The sequence below is a fragment of the Camarhynchus parvulus genome, chromosome 6, assembly GCF_901933205.1.
Source record: "Camarhynchus parvulus chromosome 6, STF_HiC, whole genome shotgun sequence".
Lineage (NCBI taxonomy): Eukaryota > Metazoa > Chordata > Aves > Passeriformes > Thraupidae > Camarhynchus > Camarhynchus parvulus.
In genome coordinates, this window is record NC_044576.1 from 27,506,715 (window position 1) to 27,519,533 (window position 12,819).

The following is a 12,819-nucleotide window of genomic DNA, read 5'->3' on the forward strand; positions in this document are numbered from 1 at the left end:
TGCCTCCATGAATTACCTGGAGAATCGTAACGACTGGCAGAAAGGGCTGACCTACCACGACTCTCCTTTTCCATCTCTTCTTTCAATATTAACTGCCCCAGACCAGAGTTGAGCTACAAATGGCAATTAAAAAAAAAAACAAAACACATCAATAAAATAAAGCTGACCAAGACAGTGGCAGGATTTGCTTACAGAAAGCAAAGGGGCACTTTTTGGATGGTGTTCAGAAACAGCATGAGGACAAGCTTATAACCACCTTCATGAGCTGCTCCTCCTGCAGCTGCCGGCGTCTCTGCAGCTCCTCATCATCTTCCTCCCTTCCACTTGATCTGCGTCTCATGTCAGATCCTGCTTCCACAAAATCAGAGCACAGAGAGAGCTTTGTGCATCAGTTCAACTATAGCTCCAAGATTTCAATGCTAGTTCACAGAACTGGTCAGTTTGATTTGCTGAATAAATAAAGCAGCATTTCCTCGCAAAGTCAAAAGACTTCTTCAAAATTCCTTTTTAATAAAACTCACTTGGCTAGCCTGCCCTGTGGTTATCAGGCTTGTTAAAAACTAAACAAGAACTTAAACTACACACAAGTTCCAAACCAAGCAATAGTCCTGGATACAAAAGTCATGACTGACCCTAATAGAGAAAGGAGCTCACGTTGCTGGTTCTGAAAACATGGCTTTAATAACACCAGCTACTGGATCACAGCTGAAAACCTAAAGTCTGATTTACATTTACTCTTTTATCTAGACTCAGAAAAGCAAATCTGAATTAACATTTCAAATGGAAAATTAAACTACATTAGTCTCCTAAATGAACACTCGTATTTGAAATAAACAAGGCATTGGTTTTAGCCTAAAATGAAGTAAATTAATTTGATCCACTGGATAAAGCTAAAATAAATTAAGGCACAGGTGTTCTACATTTTAGTTCCTTAGTTTTTATTGAATATTTTTTTATTTTCTTGAATATTCTTAAGAAATAATCCAATCTGGATGCCAGGACAATCCCATGAATACACAGGATGTGCTATTGCTGCATGCATTTAGACAGCAGTTCTATTTTTTTCTGCACAGGGCTTTATCTGATACAGTTATTTACCAACCCTGTGCTAGACAAACTCAGTGTTTAAAGTATGTAAACATTTCAGGTATGTAGATGACAGAGCTTCAAGTATGTTGATGTTATTCCTGTGACTCAGGGGCTCTACATGTTTGTCAAGGTGCAATCCCAACTAAAGGACTTTTTCAAAAAGCTGCTGCTGTATGTGCAGCCCCTTCAGTTGGTCTCTGAGCTCTCTCACCCTGTGTCTCCTCTCCCAAAACTCCTGTGAAGATCCCACTGTTATGAAAGCCATACATTCCCTCACAGAGACCTGAACCAAGCAACACCTCAGTGCTTCAGACATAACTTCTGGAATGAACCTAGGCTAGATTGCTTATTTTATGCTACAAGGGTCAATAAAAATAGAGGGAAAAAAATACAAAGAAAAGAATTTAAATTGATGATGCATATGGATTAAAGAAAAGAAAATAAGATATATGTAGTGCTACAACACAAAAGAAAAATACAAAGTCTGTAGAAACAGTAACTCTGAAAATCAGGAATTATTTAGTCTGTTAATTGTTCCAATTCAGTTGTTGTTTCTTGCCATGAAATTAGTCTTGTGGTTGGAAACAATCATGTTCTCTGTGGAATTTCTGCTATTAGCTTAGGGCTAAAAGATTAAATAGAATAGCTTGGAGAAGTCAGGATTGTGTGACACACCACACTTATTAAGTTACTGCACTAGAGTTCAAAAAATTTGCTTATGGGTTAATATCATTGTGATCAATCTCAAAGTCCTTTAGCAAAGCCTCTTCTACTCAGTGCAATTCAACAGTTTTAGACGCAGACACTCAGTGGTCTCACCAGAACTACGCTTTGTGGTGAGCATCAGGTGGACACCACCTTTCCTATGCCTTTTTGCAGCTGCACTGTCTGTGTGCCCGGGTCAGCAGTACCTTTGGAGCTGCAGAGATGAATGGTTTGTGTTTCCATACCTATGGCAGCCAGGGAGGGAGGGCCTGGCCAGTGGTCAGTCTCAATCTTTGGTATCTCGTTGGGTGCTGGTGCATGAGCTGCTGGGAACTTGGAGGACTTGATGATATCCTCGGAGGACTTGCTCTGTGCTGCCAAGGCAGCTGCATCTAGATGGCAATCAGGGAACTTAGCTATGTAATCATCTGGAGCAGCACAAAGTCAGCCTTATTTTGGCAAAATGTTATACTTTACAACAAGTTAGTTTTCAAAAGCAAACATTCTCATGTTTTGCTTTTCCAACTGCAGTTTGAAGCAAAGCAATGCCTTTTTCTTGCCAATAGATTGGAATCAAACCTTCCTCTCCTCCCACATCCCCACCCCAAAGATAACCCCAAATCAGCCTTGGATTTTACTAGGGTCTCACAGTGTAAGAATGATTATGCAAGAGTGAGAAAATGCAGCCTAGCAGTATTTGCCAATATCTCCTAAGAACAGCTGATTATTTATGAAGATGAACTCAGATTTATGTACTATTAAGTTTTCCCTCTAAGGGAAGCAAACAAATAGATCAGAGTAACAGCACAAATCCTAACATTACTGATGTTAATTATTTCATCTGTGAAAATCTGCAAAACAAAGAAGAAAAGAAACCTTGAACAAATATATTTAACTAGGGGATTTTTTTGTGCTGCATGCCCTTGCTTAGAGCATGCATTAGTAGTAAAAGCAGATATGAACTTATTAATAAATACTAAACTCCATTAAGATCAACTTGGCAGGGCAAGGCACTTGCAAAGCAATGAACCTCACCAACAAAACAGCTTGGTAGTAGGCTTTCCACTTTAATTCCATTTTAAGCCAAAGCCTTGTAAAAGCACGTGAGGATGTGCATTATGGCTTTCTCTTCTTGACATTAAAAACAAACAAAAAATCTAATAGGATTCAGTGTACATTAAACCAAACCTTAACTAACTCTGAGCTGGAAAATGTTAGCTCAAATCACCTTTGCTTATATGAGGCTATCGTATCAGAAGCAACGGCTCCAGAATTTTCTCTCCTTTTCTTATTTTTTTTTTAACAGAAATATATTTTTTAACAAAGTGATGCACTGTGTTGCTCCTCCAACATGTTCCAGGTAGTTAAGCAACATCAGTGTTAGATATCACTGGGAATTCTGAGCAGCTGATGATTGGAAAATTCTAAGCATAACTGCAGGCATGGAGGGAGCTGGTCAGAGTTTACAAAAGCATGACTTCAAACAGTACTTACGTATTAGAATTGGTGATGTCAGTGGTTAAACATTCACATGTTAATGGGAGGTGAGGAGATACATTAAAACCATAAAAACAAACAGAAACAATGTTAAGACTTTTTTTTCCAAAAAAGCATATGGTTTGAAACTTAAAAAAGAAAGAGGGGAAGATCCTGATGTGATAGCAGAGCAGTGTAATCTGCAGTGCTCACTCCTGACTACAGAATGGACTTGTGGGCTTTCCTGCTCACCCCAGCTCACTGGCTCTCAGGCAGCTGTTCATCTAAGCCCTGCAGTGCTGCTGATTTGCTACATAACCCTAAATACATTTCACTGGATAAAACATCTGCAAAGGGATGAAAATTCAGAGTCTACAAATAGTGGAGTCATCTGTCTTTCACTGAGGTAAATAAAAACCAACTCCTATGCACAGCTGTCTGTTCTCAGCAGGAGGGAAGAGTGAACACACTCCTTCATGATGATTCCTTTATAATATTCCTTATAAGAGTGAAAACACTCCTTTACGATGATTCCTTTATAATGTTCCTTATAAGAGCGAACACACTCCTTTATGATGCAGCCTTCCCCTGTGGGACTAAAGACAGGCAAGGCTGTGGGCTTCTGCCATCATTGTCATTTCAGACTTGCTATGACAACACCAACACCAAAAAGCTCAGAGTGCTAACACTGCCGTCCAACTCAGAACCCAAACACCTGGAAAAACAAGTACAGCAAACTACCTGAGCTGCATCACATGGCTGAGTCAAATTAGCTCTGTCAGTGATAAGTCACCTATAATATCTTCACTAATTAAAGATTCTTATTTAAAGCCACATTAAAGGTACATTTGGAATTCCGGTCTGATTATAACATCTCCATCTTTGCTGCTGAAATAAATTATTGTACTGTATCTGTTTAAAATAGGGATATTTTGTAAAGTCACTGTCAGAGATCAGTCTGCTGTTAACTCATTTTAACATGACCAGTACCTGTACTCTTAAAATAAAGCTAAAAGAAGAGAAACACTGGAAGGTATCATAATGCAAACAGCAAAATCTCAGCTAATAGCAATTTTGCCATTAATATCCACACGGCAATATTAACCATATATTCCAAATGAAAACACAGGCTTTAAAACATAATCACTTTCCAGGACATGCAATTACAGGCACTTCAAGCTTGGACTACTAAATTTTTATGCTTGCAAAGCAAAAACTGAATGCTTTTCACTAATTGCACACTTTTAAATTCAGTTGACACTCCCGTTTTGAAATAAAAAGGGAAAGGTCATTTACCGTGTTGTTTGTAGATGGGCGGTTTCCTGTAGATGTTGACACCTTGATCTGTGACATTAAGAAACAGAAAAAAGGGAATGTGAAAACTACTTCAGTTGTACATAAAGATAGCTCAACAACTAAAGCAATAGATAGACCAAATCAAGGATGTAGCACAAGAAAAAGCCAGGAAACTATTTCTAGTATTGTACAAAACCAGATTACTTAAAGAAAAGAAAACATAGGAAGAAGTGAAAAGTCAAAGACATGTGGTATGAAGTCCTTTGGAGCTGATTCTGTAACATGTGGATGCGTCAACTCATGAACCATCAATTTTAAAGTGGTACAAAAGAGAAGAAATGCAAGCAGGCAAGACATTTCAATGGTGAAGATACAAGCCATTTGGGGAAAACTACCCCAAATAACTTCTGTGGAAAATTGTGCTTCAGTCAGAACAGCTCAATTTTCTTTCCAACTGACTGGCTGGATTGAACAGAGAATGCAGTGAGCCTACAATTAATTTCAAAATCCAGAGAACAAAATAGCCACCTAGGACACTGCTTTGAACAGGCAACAACAGCCACACTTCAGTGAGTCAAAGGAATTCTTTATGCAGTCTTCACGGATATGCTACTAATTCTCAAACCATAAGGATAGATTTTCTTTCTTTTTTCTCTGTTTTTCTTTACACAGGGCCCACCATATTGCATATTACCTATATAAATCAGAAGAAAAACACTTCCCAGAACTCTAAAGCAGTAAAATCTACAGCATGTCTAAATGATACCATATTTTTCCAAATAATAATCTAAGACAGGAACAATTTTGTTCTAAACTACCTTCCCACCCCAGCCAACATTTCATGTATTCAGCACAGCTACAAATACAAAAGCTAATCCAAAATCAGCACTACAGTGCAAAAATGTGCCAAAATCTTATTAGAAGAGCAAATTGAACTACAGGGATCTAGAAAATTAACGTCAGAAACCCATTTTGCTACTTTATGTTGCCTGAGAAAAGTTTTCAGCTACATTAGAGTGAAAGATGAAAAGGAATTTCAGAAACACATGTGCTGTAACACAGATCCAATTAAAGTGTTATAGGAGACAACTTTGCCTTTGGTGTTAAGGAAAGTTAAACTTAAAAATCTATTGAAACAGAGGCAAATCTTACTCCGCAGAACCCTACATCCTTAAACAAACAGGCAAACTCATTGCACAGAAAGGCTGTGGTACTTCATTTCTGTGCGGGATCTGTTCTGGCCACTTGAGCAGCAAACAGGTAGGAACATTTCAAGGGCAGTCATGCAGTCCTTCTGCGCACATGGACCCCAGAGAGCTGCAGGGAGCATGGGAGCACAGCTCCTTCCGTGGCTGCACGGCCCCAGCTCGAGGAGAGCACCCACACCATGCTCCAGGTCATTTCTCACAGCTATTCATGCAATTAGGCTTGAGTTTAGTGAGGCACCGAGAGCCAGGTGAGCTTAAGCAGTTAAAAGAGCCGACCTCAGCCAAGCCAGGTCACCCTGACTGAAAGGGAGGTGCACAAACTGTTTATCTGCCAGATTTGAAGAGAGGAGGAAGGGCAGTAACTTCTGACAGTGAGGAGAAACACCAGGCTGAAGGGAATCTGAAAATAACTGGATAGTACAAGGCTTTCAGCTAGCACTGAAGCAGCCAGATGCATGTCTAAACCCTAGGGACACACATCTCATCCCATCAAAATCCAAGACATATGGTCTTCTCAGATGCTGGAACAACTGTGAAGCTCACTTCAAAACAGAGACTGCTCTCTGTAGAAAGGACATCCTAAGGCACACATATCCTTGTGGACCTGCAGGACTCTCTGAGGACACCAAGCCATTGCACAGAACAAGAAAACAGCCTCACCTGATTTAAAAAGAAAGGGAGACTAAACTAGAATTGCTGTGTTCAAGACTGAAACAAGCCACAACAATCTGAACGAACAATATGTGTAATGGCTCACTGGCCACCTCTTTTCTGCATGTGACTCAAAACCAACTCCTCTAAAATTAGAGCTATGCTGGTGTTCAGCTGGTGCAACTGGGAGAAAAACCAAGCCCTATATAGTTCATATATAGCTCACAGGCCATCAAAAAACCCTGAAAAATGAAGCATTCTAAGAGTGAAACACCTGACCAAGAGAATAGGTAAAAATCAAAAAATCACAATAAAGCCCTACGTTCCTTAAGGCACTACTCCTCTCAGCAAGCCCAGAAGCAGTTCCAAACGCTGAGGGTGCAACCCATGGTAAACGGTGTGAAAGGATGGAGACAAGACAGGAGTTACAAAGGCTACATTCTACACTGTGACAGGACAGCGAGACACACAGAGTGCCAGCTCCTACCTGGAACATGGAAATGTTTAGGGGCCTGAGCGTAAGTTGGAGTGAGAGGGCGACTGTCAGGCCGATAGGGGACAGGGGAGTTCCGACCGCTGGACGGCTCATTGCCTCCAATGAAAGAATGGAGAAAACAAAATGAGAAGAGGGAGAGCAATAATAAAAAAAAAATTAAAAAAATAAAAAAAAGCAAGCCCAATCAAACCCAAACAAAACCGGTGGAATCAAAACCTCCAGGGAGAAAAGAAGTTGAACCAAAAGTATAAATACAAACAATAAGGAGAGCTGGTAGTAGCCCTGGTGACTTCCCCCGAGATTCCTGCAGAGACAAAAATTCATGTTCAGGCTGGAGTTGAGGTTTGAGCAGCTCAGACTCATTCTGACGGCATGCAGGCAGGAGCTGTGCGCTCGTAGCTGGTGATTAGATGGGCAGGTCAGAAAAGAAGAATGGAAGGTTACTTGGCAATGAATTTTTAGTACAGAGATTGATATTTGGAATTAAAAGGCGCAAACACAGAGCAGAGTAGTTGATATGCCAACCCAAAGCAGATAGAAGCAGATGCTGGCAGTTACTACAGTTCACTAAACCAAAAGTGTACAGAAACCAGAAACAGAAAAAAGCTGTTAGGTCACTTGGTCCATATCAAAAGGCACAACTGTTCCACAAACACTCTTTCATTGGTTTAGGAAAATTCTGATATGGCAAAATAATTTGTGAAGCAGTGCAGCCCATCTGGCGGCTGCACACACCTCATTTGTACCTCTCCAAATCTCTGTCAATGCCAAATTTGGTTCTGATGACAATACTTCACCACTGCTGATTTAGCAAAGCTGAATCTAGTACCTAAAAACCTTAGCTCTAGTTTGCACACACAGTTTGTGCCATTTGTAGGATTACTCTTACTGGGGCTACCCCTTTGCCTCCTGACAATGCACCACAGCCATCCAACAGCCCTGAAAGTTTCTGTGCCGTGTCAGGGGTCAGGGCTGCTGCACAACCACGATAGTGGATTCCAAGTACAAAGACTTAACAGCCAGATATCCATTCACATCTCTGTGTGTGTACCTTGAAAGAATGCAGCTGCCTCTTTTATTGCACCGTTCTTCAAACTAGAGCAAACCCACACAAAGAGAAACTATCCACACAGGTGCTTATTTCAGATGGGTGGGAGTGACCCCAGCAGTGAAAAGTACGGGAACATCAAATCCCTTCCATTTTTAAAGTATGCACAAGGGCTTAAAAACCCCTAGAAATGTTGATTTAGAAAGCAGGAAAAAAATGGAAGGTGGAGGAGAGAATGATAAGAAATACAGAAGGGCTATAAAACATAAGAAAAAATAAATTTCAGGCCTGTTTCCTGTGTCCTGTTAGAGGACCCAAAACCTTAGACTCAGTACTCTATTTATCTATTTAGGATGGGGAAATAGCCGTGGGAGAAGGAAAAAAGAAGTTTTCTTTACAATTAACACAAGAAATCCTCTTTCACTTGAACAGTCATCTATCAATCCAAAAGGCACTAAAGGGGAAAAAAAAGCTCTTTTACAAACCTTGCTGAAATGTGCCCCAGAGGCTTCAGGCAGTATACAAGTTAACCCACTGCATAGGAATGTTTTAAAAATTACATGCCCAGTTCATGGAGCTTGGCTATACAAAATCTGTCCAGAAGAATGCATGTGCAAAATTCTGTGTTTAGCATGTTGACATTTCAGCCCTAAATGACATGATGCTCTCTCACGCACATGTGTTGATGGTGGTTTTCCATTCTGGGTGCAGTGATGCTGAGCTTCTGGCTAGGTAACAGTAAGAGCTACCTCTGAAAAGCAGTATGAATGATTGGTTAAACATTATTGTTTATCTCAATCTATACCCCTTTACTTAGTAATGCCAATATTGTGTTCTACTTCACCCTTTGAGATATTGTGATGGTGAAACACCTCACCTGATTTTACTTATGTCTCTTGATTCTACTGAGAAATTATGAGTTAATTTTCAGCAAAATCATTGTTTTGTAAGGGAAAAAAACCCATCAGTATTAATATGTCTTGAGATACAGTTAGGTTTATAGAGAACATGACTCTCTGCCTTTTAGCTTCCTTTGGCATCTATACTCAATAGAAGGGAAAAAACAAAAGGGATTTATTTACCTGTGGACTTGTCTCAACAGAGGAGTCACAAATACATTTTACCCATTGGGAACTGGTAGCCTAAATGTGTACATGTTCAATTTGCAATGCTTCTATCACCAACACTACAAACACAGGGAAGAAACCCTACTTAGACCCCCCTCTACGTCTAGATACAGCTAAGCGTGCTCACACCCATAAATGTATGCTGGCTGGTCTTGCATCAGGGACACACATAATTTGTTCAGAGAGAACTGTACATGTTGTAAAATGCACCCAGAAGCAGGCAGACATTTACTGTGGTATCATCCTGCACGTGATGCTTTACAGATGCCTCTACTGGCTTCTATTTCCTGAGGTCCTAATGACTCCTGCTAGTAGTAACAAATAACTCCCCTTTACACTTCCTAGGATGGCAGCCTCATTGCCTCCAATCTGTTCAAGAAGGAATGGTACATCCACTTAGATTCCCATTAGGCCATCCCTGAGGAGCCCACTCTCATAACGAGGCTTAAGTGCTTGGGATGCAGCTGCACAAAACAACCCACAATTTATGGAAGCAGTGCCAACATCTGCAGAATGTGCATGTGCACAGAGGAAAGCAGAGCTCCTGGCTGCCTCTACCTGTCTCCCAGGGCCTCATGGCCAGCCTGCTTGCAGCTTTACATAAAAACCCATTAAATCTGGGTTCTTTGCCTGCACAGAAATGGCTCTCACTGTTGCAGATATGCTGTAACTACTCTTAACTCCCCAAAGCAACAAGAGCACTCCAGCTCACCAACACTGCAGAAAGAACTAATTCTCACACCCTTGTCATGAAGTTGAATATGTCTGTGTGTAGGTGGGGGGATGTTAAGAGATAATGGAACAAGCTTAATGTAAAAATCAATCACTACAGCACAGCAGAAGGGAAATTCAGAGGCTTTTTTTACTTTCATTCTCTTTGCTCCATCAGGTAGTTGTTTTCCATAGCTGAATTTGTTAGGCAAGCTGCCCTAACAGCCAGGAATAGAACTGCTTGCCCACACACAGCCCAGTGTAATGCAGGTCCCTGCTGCCTTCTGAAGTGCTCACCACTGGGCTCACTGTGGGATTCACAAGCTCAGCTCACAGAATCAGGCCAAAAAACCCATATGCAACCAACACTGAGCCTTCTGTCAGCTTGCAACCAACACTGAGCCTTCTGTCAGATTCCAGTTTAGTTGCCCTGTTTCTGAGTAGACATAGGAAAACAAGCTCAACAGCACCTGAAACCCTTACTCCTGTTCAGGTTTTGTCAAACTATCATACATCTTCTTGTCTAGATGTGTAGCCTTTACTTCACAAATGAAACTGAAAATCATTGAAAAGCCAATACACAACTGTCTTCCAGAGCAAAACTTTCACCTGCATCCACAAAACCCTGGAAATATTTACCAGGTACAGAAAGCATTTGATTTCAGACACCTGCCTCAGGGAAGGAAAGAGGGAACCTGTGAAAACCAAGGTCCAAATTCTCTATGAAGGTGGCTAGATTCCTCATGGGAGGGTCTGTGAGCAAAGGAATACACATTACTTTGGAACCCTTTTACATGGAAATCTTATGGGGGCTTTGCAATATTCTTGAATGCGTCTGAAAAATTCTAGGCATGCAAAATGAAATCCTGGCTCTCAATGAGGGTTTTGTCTCCGATTTCAGAAGGGTCAGGGTTTCTTTCATTCGTGGACTTGTTTTGATTCTTTCATAGCAAAGACAGTGCTTTATTGAGACAAGACCAAATTCAATGGACAGTCCAAATTAGATTAAATGAAGTCTAAGCTGATGCACGTTACAAACTCTTCCAGCTTTTTCAACATATATATTACATCAACAAACTCTCACTCAAAGGCGTGTTTAGCCCCTTTCACTCCTCCAATTTCTTTACTTTTGGCTGCGTTTATGAGGTTTAATCGTTATGCTTCTTTAAGAAGCCTTATGTTGTATGAAAAAACACTGAAACTGGTCTAAATGTCTTCTTTTCCAGCCTGAGCATACAGAATAACACAGGTGTAACGTGTCATATGACACTTCAGTTACCAGTATGCTGCTGGGAAATCATGCCCCTTTACCAAAGCAGTTGAGACATGACCTGTATTTTCTACTCCTAAAGGGAAAAACCCCAAAAGTTACTTTGTGAAATCTTTCTTATGAAACAACATAAAGGTCACCTTCTTGCTAAAAGTACAAGTGAGAAAAGCTGAGCCACTAGAAAGATCACATGGTGCCTCTTCTGTCACAGTGATATGAATTTGAGCTTTCAGCAGCCTGGCTGAGTTATGACACATAAATGCTGTCCAGGCCTGCAGAAAATTGAGGATTCCTACAACACCCTTCAGGACATACCTGATAAAAACCATACTCCCCCCTCTGTCTATAGCACTTGCCATTCCACTTGGCCTCCTCTAACAATAACTGAGAAAGATACCTGACCTACATGCCAAGGTGATTCTTTGCAATCTGAAAACAATAAGCATGGATTTCCAATAGTTCTTCTCATTTATCTGCTGAAGAAGCTATTTTCTCAACAGAAAAAGAATGAAAATGCCACCTGAAAGAGTGTGAGAATTAATCTGGATTTACAGCAAAGAAATGTTGAAATTGCAAGGACTATGAATTAACTGCATGCTGAAATGAGAAGTATAGCTATTTTTAAGGGTCCCAATCTTTTTAAGTGAGATTTTTTTAAAAATAGAGACATAGGAGAGAAGTGGACAGTGCAGATTATCAAAAATCATCTTAAAAAAGGCAAGAGAAAAATTAGTGGTGGTGATCTGAATGCTTGAAGAGCTGTGATGCTGAGATCCATCAGCACCTCTTGAAACTTCGTGGCAACAACTTTCTTGCAACTGCTTTTGAATAACTTCAGTTTATGAATATTTATATTAATCAATGGTGCCAGACTGGAATCTATGTTCAATTTCACAGAATCACAGAATTTCTAGGTTGGAAGAGACCTTTAAGATCATCGAGTCCAACCCATCTTCTAACACCTCAACTAGATCATGGAACCAAGTGCCAGATCCAGTCTTTTTTTAAACACATCAAGGGATGGTGACTCCACCACCTCCCTGGGCAGATGATTCCAGTATTTGATCACTCTTTACCCAGCTTTGTCTTTTTAAGCTCTTGTAGGTGATATAAGCTATGACCTTCTCCCCCCAAACAGAAGAGATGGCCCAGCCAAGTGCTCCAATAGAACTCAGAGTAAAACCATGTTCACAAAAAAGCAAGAAACAAAACTAAAACCTTACTGAGCTAAATGAGTCCCTTGAAGGGACACAGTGAAAAAAGAATCCTCCTCCAAATCAAATCATGGAAAGTAAAAGATTGAAAAGAAGACCAGATCCTCAAATAACGTAAATCCTTGCAGTGCTACTGCCTTCAGCAGAGCCTGCTGATTTGCACTACTTGAGGAGAGGCCTAGAGATTTTAATTTTACTTTGTTGGACCCTAATTATTTCCAAGGTGAATAACAAAGATTAAGTTCCTTTTTTGCCATTGATCTTTATATATAATCTCTTTTGGTTTTTCTTCTTCATAGTTTTGATCACCTTGCTCTCATTCAGACAATGCTGTAATCAAATTTTCACTGTATGTTTTAAGAATGGGGCAGTAATAATTAAATTTGATAAACTAACTAATCAAATTTTCACTGCATGTTTTAAGAATGGAGAAGTAATAATTAAATTTGATAAACTACCTGCTGAAGGGATTGTTGTGTACTGCTTTAGAAAGAAGCTAAATTCAGCACACACAGGTTCGGAGTAATA

General features: G+C 40.2%; 1 protein-coding gene across 11 annotated transcripts in view; it reads right to left on the minus strand.

Annotated features, from left to right (window-relative positions):
• The window catches only part of ABLIM1 (actin binding LIM protein 1), a 189,426-nt gene that overhangs the window by 13,812 nt on the left and 162,795 nt on the right, over nt 1-12,819 (minus strand). For 5 of the 11 annotated variants that reach the window (XM_030950798.1, XM_030950800.1, XM_030950807.1 and 2 more), the window contains 5 exons: nt 6,913-7,017; nt 4,567-4,614; nt 2,040-2,186; nt 257-348; nt 17-113 (listed from right to left, as the gene is read on the minus strand). In XM_030950798.1, the coding sequence (XP_030806658.1) occupies nt 17-113; nt 257-348; nt 2,040-2,186; nt 4,567-4,614; nt 6,913-7,017 (489 nt within the window). The remainder of the gene's footprint in view (nt 1-16; nt 114-256; nt 349-2,039; nt 2,187-4,566; nt 4,615-6,912; nt 7,018-12,819) is intronic. The other 6 variants (XM_030950801.1, XM_030950799.1, XM_030950804.1 and 3 more) reach the window with 6 other exon arrangements.